The sequence below is a fragment of the Enhydra lutris genome, unplaced genomic scaffold (genome assembly GCF_002288905.1).
Source record: "Enhydra lutris kenyoni isolate GAN:26980312 unplaced genomic scaffold, ASM228890v2 scaffoldscaffold28, whole genome shotgun sequence".
NCBI classification, from domain to species: domain Eukaryota; kingdom Metazoa; phylum Chordata; class Mammalia; order Carnivora; family Mustelidae; genus Enhydra; species Enhydra lutris.
In genome coordinates, this window is record NW_019154112.1 from 1,433,191 (window position 1) to 1,452,305 (window position 19,115).

The 19,115-nt window shown below is 52.1% G+C and overlaps 1 protein-coding gene across 2 annotated transcripts; it reads right to left on the reverse strand.

Annotated features, from left to right (window-relative positions):
- Positions 1-3,567: 3,567 nt before the first annotated feature.
- On the reverse strand, positions 3,568-18,451 carry LOC111152297 (abhydrolase domain containing 16A). Of its 2 annotated transcripts, XM_022510776.1 has the most exons (20): positions 18,250-18,451; positions 17,203-17,259; positions 16,433-16,499; positions 16,111-16,197; positions 13,246-13,331; positions 11,591-11,664; positions 11,285-11,407; positions 8,318-8,432; positions 8,132-8,233; positions 7,163-7,226; positions 6,700-6,749; positions 6,235-6,358; positions 5,433-5,537; positions 5,137-5,200; positions 4,812-4,868; positions 4,609-4,671; positions 4,417-4,493; positions 4,235-4,333; positions 4,089-4,135; positions 3,568-3,901 (listed from the first exon to the last, which is right to left on the reverse strand). In XM_022510776.1, exons 1-20 carry the CDS (start codon positions 18,379-18,381, stop codon positions 3,818-3,820), a joined length of 1,677 nt encoding a protein of 558 aa, XP_022366484.1. In that variant the 5' UTR covers positions 18,382-18,451; the 3' UTR covers positions 3,568-3,817. The 2 variants fall into 2 exon arrangements, with proteins under 2 accessions (XP_022366484.1, XP_022366485.1); XM_022510777.1 differs by lacking the exons at positions 6,700-6,749; positions 7,163-7,226; positions 8,132-8,233 and having other exon boundaries at positions 6,235-6,307; positions 18,250-18,437.
- Between the last annotated feature and the right edge of the window lie 664 nt (positions 18,452-19,115).

The window sequence follows — 19,115 nt, forward strand, 5'->3', positions numbered from 1 at the left end:
CCCAGGCGCCCCGCCCACCTCCTCTGCTGGGGCAAAGGGCGGGGGCGTGGCCTGCTTGGCTCGAAGTGTTGGCGGACTCAGCTTGCTGCTTTCGAGGTCGGTCTCTCTAAGAGACCTGGGGTTTTCACTTTTTTTTTTTTTTTAAGATTTTATTTATTTATTTGTCAGAGTGAGCACGGGCAGACAGAGTGGCAGGCAGAGGCAGATGGAGAAGCAGGCTCCCGCTGAGCAAGGAGCCCGATGTTGGACTCGATCCGAGGACGCTGGGATCATGACCTGAGCCGAAGGCAGCGGCTTAACCAACTGAGCCACCCAGGCGTCCCTAGGGTTTTCACTTTATTATTATTATTATTATTATTATTTTAAAAAGATTTTATTTATCCATTTTTCAGAGAGAGCGTACAGGCAGGGGGAGCAGCAGAAAGAGGGAGAAGTAGGCTCCCCGCTGTGAGCAAGAATCCGGAGATCACGACCCGAGCCAGAGGCAGACACTTAACCAGCAGAGCCACCCAGGCGCCCCTTGGGGTTTTTACTTTAAGTGTGGGTGGGCTATGGGAAGAGCTGGGCGTACAGAGCGGATCGCCTGCTCCAGCTTCGGGTCTGGAGGTTTGGGGTGCGGCCCTGCCGGAGGGCTCCCTGCTTAAAGTCCCGGACCTTCCAAAAATCATCCGTCCTCGGGGTGCTGACGGGGAAGATGGGAAGAAATGGATGGAGACTCGCGCCAAGAAGACGCATGGGAAAGAAGAATCACGAAAGGAAAGCGCACGCCGCTGCGCTCCCAAGAGCCTTGGGATGAATGAAAAAAGAAAAACGTGTTATTGAAAAAGAGTAATGGAAGTTGGTGGGGGGGGTGCCGCCAGGTCTGTTGAAGGAACGACAAAGTGGTAGAAGAGAATCAGAGAGCGGGGGCTACTCTTGAAGCGAAGGGGACAAAAGGGCGTCCTCGAAACCCCTCTCTCGAATATAACCGTAGCGACAAGTCCAAGCACTAGGGAGTTATGGGTAGCTAAGGCTGGGCTCCCTGAAGGACTCCGGGAAGACTCGCTGGGGACTAGAAGACCGCAGTCGGTGCGCTCTGCGGGAGGCAACACACCAAGGCTGGGCTGGGTGGGGCTGGAAAAGGTGTTGTTCGGGAAGGGCGTGGCTTCAGCGCCCGCAAAGCTACCCTGTTTCATATTGTTACTCCTCAGTGTAAGCGACAGGGCGCGGCCAGTGCGCTGGCACAGCCTCGTTGAGTTCGTTGCTACGGTGACGGGCTCCAAGGAGGTTCTCCAGGGTGAAGAGGCGGGGCGCTGCTGTAGTCGCCATAGTGACAGCAGCGAAGGGCGGTATTTGCGCTGAGTGCCCCTCCCTCGGGACGAGGGATTCCTAGGGGTAAGCCGCCGGGTGACGAAACAAAGGAGGTGGGGCCTGAGGACAGAATGCGGCCGTCGGGAGAATGGGGCGGGGCCAGCAAGGGACGAGGCTGGGGATGATTGGGCTGGGCGAGAGCCAAGTTCTGTTAGCGGAAAGGCTAGACCAGGTGGTCTGGAGAGGAACGGGGGAAGCTATCTTAAACCCGAATATAAATAAATGAAAAAAAAAAAAAAAAAAAGAATGACTCGGTTCCTCCCTCAGGAAGTTGGGATAGCTTGTTGAGTGGCTGGATGATGAATGAATGGATAGGTACCTGGCCCTCACTCACTTGTGACAGCCAGGAAGGAAACACCTGACCCTCTTGGGGAAGTGGAGCAAATCTTCACCCCAAACACGGAGCCCAGAACTGACCCCTTCAGCTCAGGGCGAGCCTGCATCTGTAAGATAGGGGGAAATGAGGGATGGCCTAGCCCAGGGACCCCCTCTCCTTCCCAGGTTTCCTGCTCAGGTGCTAATTCTTTGTCTCAGCCTCCATCCTCTCACCAAATGTGCCCAGCTCCTCGGGGATGCCTGGCCGTCCGGGCCTTATCTGGTGCCCAGTAGGGCAAGGTCTAGCGCCCCCAGCAGATGAGGGATCTGCATCTCAGCTGTTCTGAGATCACCCGAACCCTGCTATATAGGGTGAGGGGTGAACAGGGAGCTGGTCCCAACCCCGGTGGGTGGTTGTTCTGAAAACGGACAGCTGATGTGAGCTTTACCAACCGGGAAGTAATCTAAGGAGGTAGACTAAAGCCCCTGCCTGTGTGGGGGGTGTCCAGAATTCAAATGTTAAACCTAACCCTCGCTATCCACTTCAGATATCCAAGGGCTCCTCATGACATCCACTGTTCTTTATAGTATGTCCAGGAAGAAGGGGGGAGGGGGAAGTGGTGATAGAGGCAGGTCAACAGAGTCCCTAGTTGCCATGGCCAAGAAGGGGGAGTCCTTTGCCTCCAGGGTGGGAAGGTGGGCCTAGGTACCCCCTATTTGCATTCAAGGAGGTTGTTAATTTAGCTGAACAGACTTGTTTTCCAGGGGATTAACTGTATTCATAGATGAAGGAGGGTGAGGTTCAGAACCTGGCAACTGGTCCTACAGCTTCTTGCTCCACACTTCCCACCGTGTTTGCCCCCTGGGACAGGACAGTGGAGCAGAGCGCCAGCATCAATTCTCTAGTGTTTGCTCAAAGTGGTGAAGCTGTGGCCACTTCCTCTCTTTTAACCCCAAATACCAGGTGTCATATCATCTGATAAGTCTCAGAGATCACCCTTCCAGTGGAGACTCAGTATGCTCCTGTCCCAGAGACTGCAGAAGGATCTTCATGCCCCAGGGCCCAGGAGACACTGAAATTAGTCAGCGGCCATCCAGGACAAAACTTTATTGCTTGCCCATGTTAAGCTTGTTCAAAACAGTGGCCAAGGTGGTAAATCTGGGGGAGTGTCATCTAGAAAAGAGGTTCCCAAAGAAAGAAGTGGCCAGGGAACCTACTGATGGGTGGGAGAAGGACTTATTCTGTTCCATGAAATCCAAGGATTGGAAATAGGACAGAAGTTAGAGGAAACCAATTTCCTCAGGTTCAAACTAAGGATTTTCTTTTAATAGCTGTCCAGAACGGTGAAGTGTGGCTCTAGGAGAACATGAGCCCTTGGAGCTCTGGCCTCTGTCCCTGACAGGCCCTGTTGTTGAAGGAGACTTGATGACACAGTGAGGAGGTATACAGGGTTTGCTGCTTAAGACGTGAGGAGTGGGCTGTTCCTCACTCCTCATGGGAATAGCAAGATCTTTGCAAGAAACACTGGGGGTACTGATGGTGAAGCCATGCGGGTTGAATCTGGAAATCCATAGAAGATCCCTGAGTAGGGGAAATCAGGTACTAGAACCCTTTGTAGGCGACAAAGCCGTGAGGTCCTGGGGAGGCTGCAGGGTTACGCAGGACGGACTGGGGCGCCGGCAGGGGAGGCTGAACGTGATGATACTACTAGACCAGCAAACGGGGAGGCTTGGGGACCCACTGTATGAGGACAGTTCAGGTTGGGGGCTGAAGGCCTGGGGGAACAGCAGGGATGGGAAGGGTTAAATAGGCTGGATGGGGTTGGGTTCCCCAAAACCCAGCCGTTTGGGGCTTCAGCCCCAGGCTCCTGGACATTCAGGAAGTCAAACACTTAACCCAACTATAGAAAAAATACCTTTTTATTAATTATTAGGAATAATTCATTCATTGAATGCAGGGTGCATGTCGGGCAAGGTTAGGTACCGCCGGATGGATGAGGGGAAACGTGCAAGAGGGCAGTGAGAAGGGGGACAGTCCCCCACTTTCCACAAACTATAAACAGCAACATGAACACAGAGAATCACAAGTAAGAGGCTCCTTCTTCATGTCTCCTCCTGTCCCACTCTTTCAGAACGAGTCCCACTGTGGCCGCTAGAGGTGCCAGGGCATCTGGAAGTTCTGGGCCGGGAGCGGGGTGCAATGGGTGGCCTCAAAGTTGTACAGATGCTTCTGAGCCTGAAGAAAGAGGGCAGGACAGGTGGGGTGCAGAACACTGCAGTGAGCAGCAGCCACCAAACACCTCCACGGCCCGTGAAACCACCACCCACTCTCTACAAGCTGCCACTTCCAGTGCTGTCCCCAAGCCCTACACGTGTCCCCTGGCCATTCGGGCACCCCCTTCCTTCGCCACCCCTTAGCTCACCAGAAACAAGGCCAGCTGCTGCCTTCCGTCTGCATCCATGTCCTCCCCTGCAGAGAAGAGGCGCTCACACAGGGTCCATACATCTGGGTATTCATCCCCTTCCTGGACTCTTCCTGACACCCTCTCCTGCCCCAGGACACCCTTACCCACACTCCAGGGGAAGTCAGGCCCATGTTCTGCCTGGTAGGAGCGGAGGACAGACAGGCACCAGTCCTCTTCCACCTCCCAACGGCTGTAAATGGAGGCTGCTCAGGGAGAGAGAGGAGTGCCAGTCAGTGCCTGGCCTTGCCATGTCCCCACCCAAAGGCCTCACAGCATCTGCATGCACCTTCCTCCAGCTGTGAGGAGGCCTCCAGCCACTGCCTCACCACTCGAAGACCCTCCTCTGCCATCACACGGGGATACCTACAGAGGGAGCACGGGGATGGGAAGTCAGGACCCAGTTCCCTTCACTCCTCACCCCAAGCCCTCCTCCCCCGCTCCCCGCTGTGCCGTGTCAGTACACACACCCCTGGCTCACCGGTACTGCAGGAGCTTCAGCAGGAGGTCATTGCCTCGGTTGGACATGATGTCCTCAGGAACCCTGGGGGTGGGAAGAATGGACACTTAAGAGGCTAGAGTTTGGGGAGGGAGGGTTTGGACACCTTCCAGGGGCAGAGGTGGGAAGGGCAATTTCCTAGTTCCATCTGGGATCCAGGAGGGGAGAGGCTCCCCGGCACTCACGTGGTAGTGATGATCTCATCCTTGGTTCTGCGGATCAGCAGCACGGGGCCCTGGTACCTTCAGAGGAGATCGTTGTGGGGAGAGAGTGCTCAGAGGGAGATGGTAACACCCGGCCACTGCCCACCCCCCACCCCCAAAGGGCTGCCTTCTCATCCCCCACTATACAAGGTCCCATGGGCTAGCCCATCACCCAAGGATGAGAAAATATTAAAGAATGGGCCCCATTGCCCAAAGTCTGGCCTTACTGGGAGATCTGCTCGAATACCAAGCAGAGCCTGTACAGGGGGGAGGCGGGGAAGGATGTTGCTGGCCGGCCCTCTCTCACCTGCACAGCTGTTCTGCATTGTTCAGATTGAGGTGCTGCCTCACTGTCCTGGTCACCAGGCCCCCTGGAGTGGGATAAAAGTAAAGGGATGACAGAGACAAAGCCCTTGTCCAACACAAAAGTCCCCAGTGCTCACAGAGAAAACTGAGGCCCCAGACAGAGGAGTCCTCCTGCTTCTCAATAGTGGGGTGACCCACTCCCCACCCACAGCAAAAGGATCCATCTCCAGTTAGAATGAAGCTCCCAGTACCAGCCCACCCCCTCCCTGGAAGGGCAGGCCTGGGAGTTGTACTCACTCCAGCTATCTGGCATGACCTTCAAGGCCAAGGGCACCAGGTCATCAAAGGAGGCATCCAGGATCACAGCACTAATGTCTGGGTAGGACATGGCTGCCCACGTGGCTGGTACCAGGATAGGAAAGAAGGGTGAGGACTGAGAGGCTCCTGCCCACCACCCTATCCCTGTCCCACTGACCCTACAGGCTGACACCATCCTCCCTATTAGGTTAGCCCAAGGTCTCCCTTAACCCCTCACATCACTTGGCCAGGGCACTCTCCAGAGAAGATCGAGAGAGAACATCAAAGTGCATCGAAGATGTGCAGAGGAAAGATTCGCTTCCCTGATGTGCTCCCTGCCCAGGACCCTGGTCTACTTCTTTTAATAATGGGCAAAAGAGGGCACCTGGGTGGCTCAGTCGGTTAGGCATCTGACTCTTGGTTTTGGCTTGGATCATGATCTTGGGGTGGGGAGACTGAGCCCTGTGTCAGGCTCCATGCTTGGCAGGGAGTCTGCCTGGAATTCTCTCTATCCCTCTGCCTCTGCCCCTCCCCCTTGCTCTCTCTCTCTCTCTCTCTCAAACAAAATCTTTAAAAATAAATAAATAAGTAAATAAAATAATGGGCTTAAGAGTGGAAGGAAATGTGAATGTATACAAACAGGATACCTTCTTCCAGACCCACACAGATATCCCACCTCCATCCTCTCCTCCCTTAAGCCTCGACCCCATTGCCAGGCCCCCCATGCATTTCCCTACCTCTCCTTGGGGTGGGGTAGGGGTGGCACAAATTGGGAGGAGGGGGGCAGGAGGTAGGCTGGTACCAGTGAAGCCGCCGATGGACCAGGCATAGATGATGATGTCCTGGGGCTGGAAGCCCAGGCGGTGGATGGCAAACTGGACCACCACATCCATGGCGTTGGCCTCATTCTGAGGAAATGGCACCCCCTGCAGGAGGAAGGGCAAAGACTGGAGTGAGTCAGCACCAAAGGCCACCTGGGTCACTGGCAAGCTCCCAAAATGGACTTTTCTAGCAGCTCCACTGCAACAGACAGGGAGGGTGCAGAAGAAAAGGCTGGTGGGAAGGGCTGCACTCTCCAGAAACCAGCCTGCCTGCCGCCTCCCACTGTGGGAGGAGGGGTCTGGCTCCCTGCCCTTGGCACCCAGGTGACAGGTGAGTGGGAGCTCCCCTACCAGAAACAGCCACTCCTTTCCCTAACTCTAGTGGCTGACCAGGGGGAGACAGACTGTAATTCAGGAAAAGAAAGGGATTTCAGAGAGGGTCTCACCGTGCTTCCAGCAAAGCCTGGATGGTTCCAGCCCAGAACTGAATATCCAGCTGCAAAGATGGAGGGGGAGGGGCTAGGAGCTCATGGCCCACACCTCCCCCAAACCCCTCCAGCCCTGGGGGAAAGAGCAACCGAACCCTGGAGCTCTAAACACCCTCAAACTCAGAGGCAAGTAACTCCAGCCTTCCCAGAATGGGGAGATGACACCAGAGGTTCTGAGGCAGCAGAAGGGAGAGGTAACGTGACGGTGTGGTGGGGACAGCACGAAGGCCATCCTGTTAGGAACACAGCCCAAGGGGAGGGATGTATGGTTAGCAAAGGGGGAGTACACTTTCCCCCAGATGTGAGTTTTAAACCTCACTGGGAACACACGATCTGGCGCAGGGAGGTTCTATCAGTGTGGGAAGGTGGGGCCGTTCCATTCCAAAGGACAGGGACAAAGAGAGCCGAGCCACGGGCCTACCTTCCAGAGGCGTAGAAATGCAGCCCACCTCATAGAAGCCCGCGTTCCCCTCACAGCAGATCACCTGTGGAGGGAGGCAGGAAGGAGGGCTGGGAAGGAGCCAAGTTGGGATAGAAAATGCCCCATGTGGTAGGATGTGGGAAGAGGAAAGGGCCTGTTCTCTTCAAGGGGAATGGAAATTTCTCAACCCACAAGGTATCTAAGAAGAAAAGCAAAGTGGATGCAAACGCTTAGCAAACTGAGCCCTCAGAGGAAGAGAAAGTACTAATCACCCAGCACAGCGTCCACTTCTCCTTGGAAGACCAGCAGAGGGCCAGCCCTCAGAAATGGGTAGGGATACTTTTTTTCCTTTCTGGCTTTTGAGTCTATTTTTTCCCATGACACTTTGTCTTGTGTGGTATGCCAATTGCTTTCCATCTCTGGGCTCCAGACACAGAGTCGGATAAACTCATTCCATGGTGCCCCATGCCAAAGCCCAGAGATGACGGGGCTCGCGTGGACTCGCATGGACAGCGCTGGGGAGAGCCAGGACCAGAAGCCAGCTCCCTAGACTGTTGGCTCAGGGCTCCTTCCGGGGCTGCTTCATGGAGGTAGGCCACTTGGGAGGCCAGGCTGCCCGGGTTCAAATCCCAGCTCTCTCACTTACTGTGTGATCTGGGAAAATTATCCCGGGCCTTAGTTTCATCATCTATAAAATAGGTTGACATAAAAAATTAGTTTCTCTTCCACAGGGTTGTAGAAATGCTGCCTAAGTGGTGACCGTTACAAGATTACTTTTTGGTCCTTGAATGTCAACTCCTCCTTGCTCCATTTTGCTATGGCAGGGTTTTCCGAGAGAAGAGGTCTTGAGGGTGGGGCTGGGAGACAGGGATTATTCCAGCTGTCTTTTCTCGGAGCTGCTGGAGGCCTGAGATCCCCAGAGCCTCTGCTGCCCCCGCAACTGCCTCTGGGCTCCCTGCTCCCTCTCACCAGCTTCTGTCCCTGGGGCTCTGCTGTCCCCCGCCGGTCCACAAACATGGTGTCAATCTCGTTGCCATCACAGGCCAGCAGCTTCGCCCGGCGCCCATTACACTGAGTGAGGGAGACATGAGGGGCGGGAGGTCACATCCTTGGTTGGGGGAGGAGAATCGGGGCGCGGGGGCGGGGGTGCCTCACCTCTTCCACCAGCCGGGCCTGGCCCTGCAGCAGCATGGGCATGAGGGCCTTCTGGAGCAGGTACACAGAACCGGGGTACAGCATTCGGCGCCCCAGGGTGTGTGCCACCAAGTAGCTGTGGGGAACACAGGGGTTAGCCGACCTTTGAGCTCAGGAGGGCCCAGGGCCCATCCCAGCCCTAGCACACCCAGAGACCCTGGGTCCCGCTTCACCCTTGAACTTCAGTTTTGTTTTCTTGACCCTTATGTGTTTGTGTTCCTCCTTAAGGATTTAATGAAATATTGTATGTACCAAGCTGACGTTTTTCAAACTTTTTTACTACAACCTTTATAAGGGGCACATTTTATTTGTGGCCCAGTACACACATCTGTACATATACTAAAAATGTAGGAGATGATATTTTCTATATATGGTAAGTAAAAGCAAAGTTATTACTAATTACAATTCTGTTAATGTGTAATTACTACTGAGGGGGCCTCGGTGGTGCAGTTGGTTAAATGTCCAACTCTTGGTTTCGGCTCAGGTCATGATCTCCGGGTTGGGGCTCAGCGTGAGTCTGCTTAAGATTCTCTCTCCCTGGGATGCCTGGGTGGCTCAGCTGGTTAAGCGGCTACCTTCGGCTCAGGTCATGATCCCAGGGTCCTGGGATCGAGTCCCACATCGGGCTCCTTGCTCGGCAGGGAGCCTGCTTCTCCCTCTGCCTCTGCCTGCCTCTCTGTCTGCCTGTGCTTGCTCGCTCTCTCTCCCTCTGTCTCTGACAAATAAATAAAATCTTTATTTATTTATTTTTTTAAAAGATTTTATTTATTTATTTGTCAGAGAGAGAGAGGGAGAGAGAGCAGGCACAGGCAGACAGAATGGCAGGCAGAGGCAGAGGGAGAAGCAGGCTCCCCGACGAGCAAGGAGCCCGATGTGGGACTCGATCCCAGGACGCCGGGATCATGACCTGAGCCGAAGGCAGCCGCTTAACCAACTGAGCCACCCAGGCGTCCCAATAAATAAAATCTTTAAAAAAAAAGATTCTCTCTCCCTCTGCTCCTCCTGCACTCCACCCCTTACTGTGGGCGTGCACTCTGGCTCTCTCTCTCTTAAATAAATAAATCTTAAAAATGAAACTTATTAAAAGTCCCCAGTTAAATAATACTTTAAAAACAATGATAGCGGGGCGCCTGGGTGGCTCAGTGGGTTGGGCCGCTGCCTTCGGCTCAGGTCATGATCTCAGGGTCCTGGGATCGAGTCCCGCGTCGGGCTCTCTGCTCAGCAGGGAGCCTGCTTCCCTCTCTCTCTCTCTCTCTCTCTCTGCCTGCCTCTCCGTCTACTTGTGATCTCTCTCTGTCAAATAAATAAAAAAAAACTTTAAAAAAAAAAAAAAAAAAAAAAAAAAACAATGATAGCTATAATTCACTCAATTGATTTCAAGATTGCTGAATGGGTCAAGATCCATCGTCTGGATTTTGTTTTAAGATGTGTTTACTTAGGGGCGCCTGGGTGGCTCAGTGGGTTAAGGCTCTGCCTTCAGCTCAGGTCATGATTTCAGGGTCCTGGGATCAAGCCCCACATCAGGCTCTCTGCTCAGCAGGGAGCGTGCTTCCCCTCCCACCCCTCTAACTGCCTCTCTGCATGCTTGTAATCTCTGCCAAATAAATAAATAAATAAAATCTTTATTAAAAAAAGATTTACTTGTTTGAGAGAGAGAGAGTGTGTATACATGAGCAGGGGGAGGGACAGGGGGAGAAGGAGAGGAAAGTAAACTCCCCAGGGGGCACAGCACTAGAGGTGGGCCAATCCCAAGACTCTGAGATCATGACCTTGGTCAAAATCAAGAGTTGGACGCCCAACTGACTGAGCCACCCAGGCGCCCCAAGATCCATTGTTTGAAAGACACCAAACCAGGCTGCAGACTCCACGGGGGCAGAGACCTGACTGTTCCATTTACTGAGATGTGCCCTCTATCTGCCATGTGGCCGGTGGCCAGAGCCTGACACAGAGTAGGGGCTAAAAATATTTACTGAACCAACGGGCTACTTTCGACACATAGGTAGGTGCTGTTCCTAAAAAAGGCAATTAACCATTTCCAGTTAATCCTGAAATAGGATTTGTCCCCAGAAAAACACTGTACCACTCCATCCAGCATCCCCTCAAAGCTGCAAATCTGGTTTTCCCCTCTGACAAGGGGGCACACTGTCCACACTGACCGCTAAACCCTCCCGCTTCCTTGGTATCCCAGAACTTGCCTCCAGGCCCCAGCAACAGAAAATCCCCACAGCATCTGCACCACGGCAAGGGACCGATGCTTACTCCTGTGACACTACAGCTATGACTTACTTGGGCTTTGCCATGTGCGCTCAGGGCCCCACACAAGGTGGAAGCCCTTGTGAACAGGTTACCCTACCAAATCTCACCAATCCCGAGAGGTGGGCTATTTACAGATGCAGAAACTAGCTCGCTTAAGGTAGAATAGCCAAGGTGCAGAGGGTCCAGGACAAGGACACAGCTGCCACCAGACCCTGCTCCGGCTAGGGCTATGTGTCTCCACTGCACCCCCAACCTCATTCTTCCCTCCCAGCCTCATTAAAAGAGCTTTTGTAGGCACCTGGCTGGCTCAGTTGGTAGAACATGTCACTCTTGTGCTCTGGGTCCTGAGTTCAAGGCCCATGTTGGGTGCAGAGCTTACTTAAATAAATTGAAAAAATAACAAAATGAAAGAGCTTTTGTCATCAGACAGAATCGTGTTAATATCCTAATCCTTCATTCACCTTCATCCCAAACCTTCTGTGAGACTCTGGACCTCTCTGAGCCTCTTTTCTTCACATACAAATCGAGATTAGAAACTATCACAAACAGCTCGAGGCCCAGTAAATGACATCGAGAGCACCCAGTCCTGGACTGAACTGGAGCACCCAGTCCTGGAGTCCTCACTCCACATCCCCTCCACCCCAGTGGGCCTCTCTCCCTGTTGCTTCCCACCTGGTGATCTGACAAGGCAGCTTCTTGACCCGGTTGAGGAGAGTGTCTGCTGTCCCCCGGTGCAGGGGCTCCGGGCGAAGCAGGGCCACACCCTGGCGGGAAGGGCCCCCTCGAGACTCTTTCCTGAGGATGGAAAGATGCAGGGGAAGATGGGGTCAGGAGCAGCAAGCTGGACATCTGAGGTCCAGAGGGCAGGGATCTAGGAACGAGGAGATGGCACTGGAGAGCAGGCCCTGGGGCCCCAAATGGGGCTGGAGGTGTGGGACAGGACAGAGCAGGGAGGGAATGAAAGAACTGGGACCTCACCGGCTGCTGGGCTCTTCCCAGTGGAAGTCAACTGGCCAGCTCTTAAAGTCAAAGTTGTAGTTGGCGAGCTGCCTCTGTGGTGGGCAGGGAGAGAAAGAGGAGGGGGAGGAAAAGGGCGACTAAGAGGGCAGGCTTACCTACCCAACCTCATCTCACCCTCATCAACCACAAGACTCACCCCTGCACATCAGAGGAGGGGGAGACAAGTCAACATCCCCACACACCGACCCAGTTCACAGAGGGTAAGCTCTGTCATGGCCTGAAAAATCAGGCAAGACAGGAGGCTCTATCCTTTCTCAAGACTGTCCTGGCTGCTTCCAGAAGAGAAACTTAATAGTCTTTGCTTTTCCAAAATTTAAGACTAACCCACACCCAGAACGGGTGGCTAGAGATGCTAGTGCTTCTGAAGGAGGAAGTGTGGGTGTGGGGGATCTGTTGGCTGGACATGCCCTCTCCCCCACTGGGTCTTTACCTGATGCTTTCCTGGAGGCTGGGTGACAGGGAAGGAGGGAAGTCATGCCTACGGTGCTTCCTTTGCATTGGGACCACCTCTATAATGAGGCCCTCTCCGACAGTTCCATCCTCATGGCCACCTCCCTTCCTTCAACTTCTGCAACCAGGGGCTGGTGAGGCCACCCAGACCATCTACGCCTCTGGTCATCCCACTCAGTCTGCCCACATGCTTTCTGAGGGTGGCAGAAGCTGTGTCTTCTATTCTGCTGTACTCCCTCCCTCATCCCCAGAGTGCCCAGTACTCTATTTTAAGAGCTGTTTTTTAATTTTCCATCACAGAAATTTTTTGACATTTTCAAAAATAACTTGACTAAGAAGGAACAATAGAAACACTGTATGAAAATGTAAATGGCAAAACAAAACAAAATGAAGAAAAGCAAATTTCAGGCAGACTCTGCTCAGACCTGGAGGCAAATCCAGACCCAGCCATTTCCTTTGTTCCGTGACTCTGCTGGTCACTGAACCTCTTTGTCTATTTCCTCAGAGGTATAATAATACCACCTAATGTGGTTGTTGTGAGGCCTGGGAAGGGTGTATGCAAAATGCCTCAGACAGCGGTGTGCCAGGACATCATTCCGTAGCTCCGTAAATGACAGTGTGGAGCATGATGACGGTGGTCACAGCTGTTTGATCCCAGGAACCCCTTTGTAACAGGAAAGAGCTTTATAGGGCCCCAAAGCCCCTTCTGAAAGATAATCACACTCCAGCACCAGCTGGGCTGGCCCAACTCCAAGGACACTGTGCCCTAGCTTTTCTCCCTCTTGGCACCACGCTGTGCTTCCAGGCACAAGAGTGGACATACCTGTCCATCTTGTCCCATCTCTGAACCAAACTAGCATGGTGTTCAATGCACATGGCCAAAATTAACACCATTTACAGAACTGAGCTGCTGTGACAGAGAGAAGACCCCCTTCTAAGAAACACTGAGGAACACTCCATTAGGACTGGTGGGGAGGAAGATTCCTTGGGTGGATAGTTCACTTGCACAGGGTGGGAGGGGATACAGAGATGGGCAAGCGAAAACCCAGTGTGGTCTGTGGCAAAACCCACCTTCTGCCCCGGGCAGAAGCTGGTGCCCAGTGCTCCAGGGAGGCAGCTGAGGAAGCAGCCGCCAGGGAACCCAGACGTCTGGCACCTCTCACCTTGTTTTCTGCAGACTGGTTCCTATGTGTTGCCTCCAAGATGGTGATGAACTGCCTGTACTGGGGGTTGGTCCAGCGGCCGATGCCTGGGAGAGAGAGGACAGGAAACAGCGTTAGGAAAAGTGGAAGAGCAAGCTGAGTAAGTTTCGGGAAGAAGCTTGGAGATGGGCAAGGAGAAGGCCCTGGAAAGAGAAGTGGGAGGAAAAGGAACAGATGGCCCAGAGTCTGGGGAAACAGGAGAGTCGAGCTGACCCCCTTCCTTTGTATATAGCTTTAATGTTCCCCTCCCACCCAGCTTCTTCAGTTTGTTTCTTGATAGGCTACCGATGCTCCACCCTCCAGAATGTTCACCTTCCCAGTCTTACCACAGCAACATGCAAGCTTACTTTTCACCCCGGTGAGCACGGAGTTTCTCTCCTCCCTGCCAGCGTTCTCCGCTGCCTGCTTTCCCTCTCTTTTCTGTACAGTCTAACTCCCTGCCATCTGGCTTCCTGGCTCCTGCTCTCGCCCCACAATCACTTCCTCACTGAATGTTGAGTCCCCTTTCTCTGTCCCTGCTCTCTTCCAACTGTGCCTCTCAGCACTCTTCCTATTCCTTGAGACTCCTTCCTCCTCCACTTCCTGGGTCCATCTTTGCCACCTTCTGATATCCAGACTGCTCCTCCCAGCCTCCCTTCCACTTCCCTCTCTGAAACAAGAGCCATCCTCAATGCTCAGCTCTTTCCTCTCTTCACCTGGCCCTTTGGCAGTCACATCTGCTCTCCCTTCACTGCCAAGGAATCTGAAGCCCCGACTTCTCTGCTTTCACTGACCTGACAGGTATCATGGGCCAGGCACCGATGACATGGGAGGCACCGGAAATGAGACACACAGGTTCCAGCACTGAGAGCTGGGGCTTTGGTTGGGGGTGGGGTGGGACTGGAGAAAGATGGTAAGCAAGTAAACAAGAACATTTCAGAGAGGGGTAAGTGCTACCAAGAAAATAAAACCAGAATGAACCAGAATGCTATTATCATCAGGGGTAGAGGCCCCAGATGATATGCAGAACAAAGCAAGGTGCAGAATGGTTTGTCCAGTGTGATGCCAGTTGTGCCAAAAATGTAAAATGAACAAGAGAAGGGCTATAGGGGTGCCTGGGTGGCTCAGTGGGTTAAAGCCTCTGTCTTTGGGTCAGGTCATGATCCCAGGGTCCTGGGATTGAGCCCTGCATCGGGCTCTCCGCTCAGCAGGGAGCCTGCTTCCCTTCCTCTCTCTCTGCCTACCTCTCTGCCTACTTGTGATCTCTGTCAAAAAAATAAATAAAACCTTTAAAAAAAAAAAGAAGGGCTATATACTGTTTTTAGTTACCGTATTTCATAGATTCTAAAACATCTATTTCCTTTCACATTTGAAAACTGAATCGAAATGCATTTTACAATTCATAACAGCTTAGATTTGATAAAGTGAGGCCTATCTCTCATAAAAGTATAAAAATGTGGACCAGGAAAGAAACCCCGCCAAATGGCAATGGTGACTTCTGGGGAAAGAGGAACACAGTACTGGGGAAGATTCCAATGGGAATGCCAGCTCGGAATGCAAAGCTTCAGTATTTTATTGACCAAAGGTATCAGAAACAGTATCACAGAACATAAGCATTTCAGTTCTCTATGATATTGGGGCACCTGGGTGGCTCAGCCGGTTAAGTATCTGCCTTTGGCTCAGGTCATGATCCCAGGGTCCTGGGATCGAACCCCATGTCAGGCTCCACTTCTCTCTCTCCCTCTGCGCCTACCCCCTGCTTGTGTTTGCTTTCTCTCTCTGTCAAATAAATTAATAAAATCTTTTAAAAAATTATTATTATAGTATTGTGTTCTCTGAGCTCTTCTGTTTTTAATTTTTGTGCCCAAATTAAAAAACAAATAAAATTTAAATGTAGGACAAAACCGAGGAGTGGTAGCTACTTTTAGATCGGGAGGTCAGGGAAGGACTCTCTGAGGAGGGAGCCCAACCCGGTAGAGATCGGGAGGCAGAACGCTGCAGGCAGAAGGTCCTCACCCCTGTCTGGGCCCAACTGCAGCCATCCAGCTCCTGACCCGCCATTCCCTCTCCAAGCATCCCCTCGCCCAGTATTTGTCATGTGCACCTGCCAAGGGGCAATGATTTGGATCATCTCTTCACTATTAAACTGTGAGATATAACTACGTTTATACAACACACATTCAGTTTAAAAAAAAAAAAAGCAAAGCAAACATTTATGTGACCACCACCTGAGACAAGGAAGAGAACAAAGTCACATCCCTCCAAGAGGCCTCCCTGTCTTGTTCCCTCCCTCTCCCAGGTAATCACTCTCCTGATTCTCAAGATAACCGTGCCTGTGTTTTGCCACTTATATATGCATCCTTTTTGAAATTCACGTAAGTGGAAATACACTGCCTATATTATCTGTAATGCTGAATGCTTTTTGCATTCAACATGACAATTTTGAGACTCAACTGTTACTAAGTGTAGCTTAAATCTGTTCACTTGCATTGCTCTGTTGTGTTCTGTTGTAGAACTAGAACCCTCTAAAGTATTTATCCATCCTACTATTTGTGGCCATGGACTTGTTTCCAGTTTCGGATTATTACAAACATATATGTGGATATGTGCAGAATTATTGTAGGCTATATGCATCTTTTCCAGAAAATACCAAAGTTTTCTGCCAATTAGTTTGGCAAAGTTTCTTGCCAATTACTTACAACCAAATCCTTTAAGGAAAAGACCATGTCTTCACCATTCCCAATTATTCCCCCTCAGCACCCAGCAAAAAATTATATTTGCAAAAGCTATATAATAAATATTTACCCAGTGAAGGAGAGATCCAAACCAGGCTCCCTCTGGACCTACCTCGGAGACAGGCCACGCCTGCCAAGAGTAGTAGTAACGTCCCAGCATAGTGAGAAAACGGCACCACTTTGGACAAGCTCAAGTAACCTAGGACGGGAGAGGCATTATGTGAGAAGTTTTCCCCACTGCCCCTTGGCATCTCTTCCCAGGTCAGCCCCCACCTCCACCCCATACCCTCTCTTTGGGACAGCCATGCCCTTGGAGGAAGAAGATGCCTGATGGAAGAGGGAAGCCAAGCCATCCTCACGGGTCCCCTTTCATCTTTGGGGGGGGTTGGCTCATTTGCCAACAACCTGCCCACCACCTTTGAAACCACACTGACCTTTCCTGTATAAGTAGAAGAAGGCGAAGGGAGAGGAGTAGTAAGAGATGGACCAGAAGACTGAAGCCTGCAGCAGAGAGACAGGGACAAGCAATCAATACACACACACACGTTTGCCGTTTCCAGGCCTAGGCTCTGAGCAAAGTGGATAACCTGAGGGAGATCATATCAAGGACCTATTCTGTGCATAACACAGTAGGTGCTTAATATTTGTTGAAAGGCAACATATCAGAGCATAACAGAGGCTGGGGAGATTAGATATAGGTTCCCTTTTCTTCCTCTTGTCTCCAGACATAATTTCACCACATTTAAAGGCCAGTTTCTTTTTCTGCTCAAGTTAACCAAGCCTTTTCAATCAGCCCTGCTCAGGACAGTGCCTGGCCTGGTCCCCACGAGATGCACAAACGTCACCATAGGTACTCTGCCAGAGAAAACAGCTGTCTTTGCAGCCAAGAGGTTAGTTGCCAGGGAGGACAGGTCACTGGGGACCACAGGACTCAGCACCTGCAGACGGTCCCAAGAGTAAACACATTTTCCTCAGGGCTCAGGCTGCCCCACAGAAAGCAGTGCACACACCAAAGGGGAATGCCAAGTATGTGTGCTTGAGAGCGCGTCCACACGTATGTTGGAGAGGTCGGCTGCAGAGCCCAGAGCATCCCCCCACCCCCCAGGGGCGCTGCCTTCCCCCAGGCTGGGGAGGAGAAAGTTCGGGAAGGCAACTGGATGGGAAAAGATGCAGTAGTTCCAGACGTCAGGGCAGACAGACATACCAGTGCCAGAATGCTGTCAGCATGCTTCTCCAGGGCACGGGGTTGGTAGTACGTATCCTGCCAAAACAGACAGCCGAGTCAAGGACCATGTCCATTGACAAGTCCTTCCTCCTCCCTTTGAGAGCCCAGACGTGTGTCCCCCGGTTCTAGCCTCCAAAGTTATCCCTCCTGGGACATCCCTGGCTCCCAAAGAAGCCGCTCTTCCCAACCCCCACTCTAAACCCGATTTCCTACCTCAGACCATGAGAACATAGGGGCCTGGACTTTCGAGCAAAAGTGACAGCCTCACTGGACATTTCGTGATCCTTTTCCACAACCCAGTTTCAAATGGGTTGTGGGCATGTGCATATGGGGACAGGAGTTAGAGAAGAAAGGAGAGACACTGTGACAACTTGAAGAGGGAAAGAAGATCAGAAGTAACAGTGGGGTGATTAAGGAAGAGAATGTGGCTGAGGGCGGGCAGCTGTGGAGGGCAATAAACAGAGTCTGAGACTACCAATGAAAAGGTAAAGAACATGTAGGGGCACAGTCTACCACCACCCCCAGCTTTCACGGATGCGATGACCCTAGGGCCTCCAAGATAGGGTGGGCGGTTGAGTGGGGGGGCAGCGGATACGTATGTAGAAATCATCTTGAAATTCAAGGCCAGGGTGGAAGGAAGATAAAACAGAACTGGGAAGGGCACCGAGGCAGAAGAAATAGAGAGTCTGACGGCAAAATCATCCAGCTCTCGAATCCGCGCAGGGTCTCTTCCAGGACTTAGAGTCAACTGGGACCAGCACGAACCACGAAAGACAGGGTGGGGGGCCGCGAGAGGAAAAAGCAAGGAATGGCAGTCAGAATGAGAAAGCGGTGGCAAACGGCGATAAAGGAGGCAGCCGGTCCGCAGGCGTGACTTTAACCCAGGAAGCACAAAGAGCACTTTGCAGACAACTGGCTTGACAAGGAGGCTCCCCCGATTTCCAATAATGGGCGCTGCTGGGGAGCAAAGGCCGCAAAGGGGTTTGGGCCGTACCATGTTTTTGACCAGGGGAGAACTCGACTCACCCAGGAGCTGGAAGGGGGGCTAGTGACTGAAGTTGGAGTCTCGGGGACGCTGGACGGGGCCCTTTCTGAGTCCCTTTCCCGGTAGATTTTGTAGAGCCGGGGGCCTAGGACGCAGCTCAGCAGCTTCGCCATGGCCCCCGCTCCGGCCGCTGCTCTCCCAGCAGCAGGTCCCCTTGCTGGCCCCGCCCTTTCCCGGCCTCTAAGGTATTGCGTGCCCTTGACGTCAGCACGTACCGGCTCCGCCTCGAGCCCTGGGGAGACATTTTCCGCGCTCCTTGGGACGGTTTTCGTGCAGATGGACCTACGGGTAGAGCAATGGTCAGAAATTAGTTGGAGGCATTTGGAACGCGGAGAGTTAGAACGTATCAGGCGTAGTTAAGTTCCCCCCCGCCTTTTTAAAAAAATTCCTTAATATTGGCAGACTCTCGAGCGACAGTGGGAATGAAGGGTAATGATTAGGAGCACTTGGCAAGAGCAACAAAAAAGAAACGGTGTTTAGGAATACATCTAATCAAAGAAATGCAAGATTTCATGAAGAGAATTACGAATGTTTTTGAAAGAGCTAAACAAAGGCTTGAATAAACGGAGAGCTGCATCGCAGTCATGGATAGGAGGATTCAGTATTGTTAAGGGGTGTGAAATACGGTAAAAAAAAAAAAAAAAAGAAAGGAAAGATGAATTATCGCTCTCAAGCGTGGACGAATCTCAAAACCTCAAAACCGTAATGTTGAGGGGAAAAAAGAAAGCCATAGATCACATACAACCTGACACCATTTGGACATATAACGTCCAAAAAGAAAATTTAATAATCAAGAGAGTGAAAGACAAAGAGCAAATTTACTTATGATCAGTTGGTTAAGTGGCTG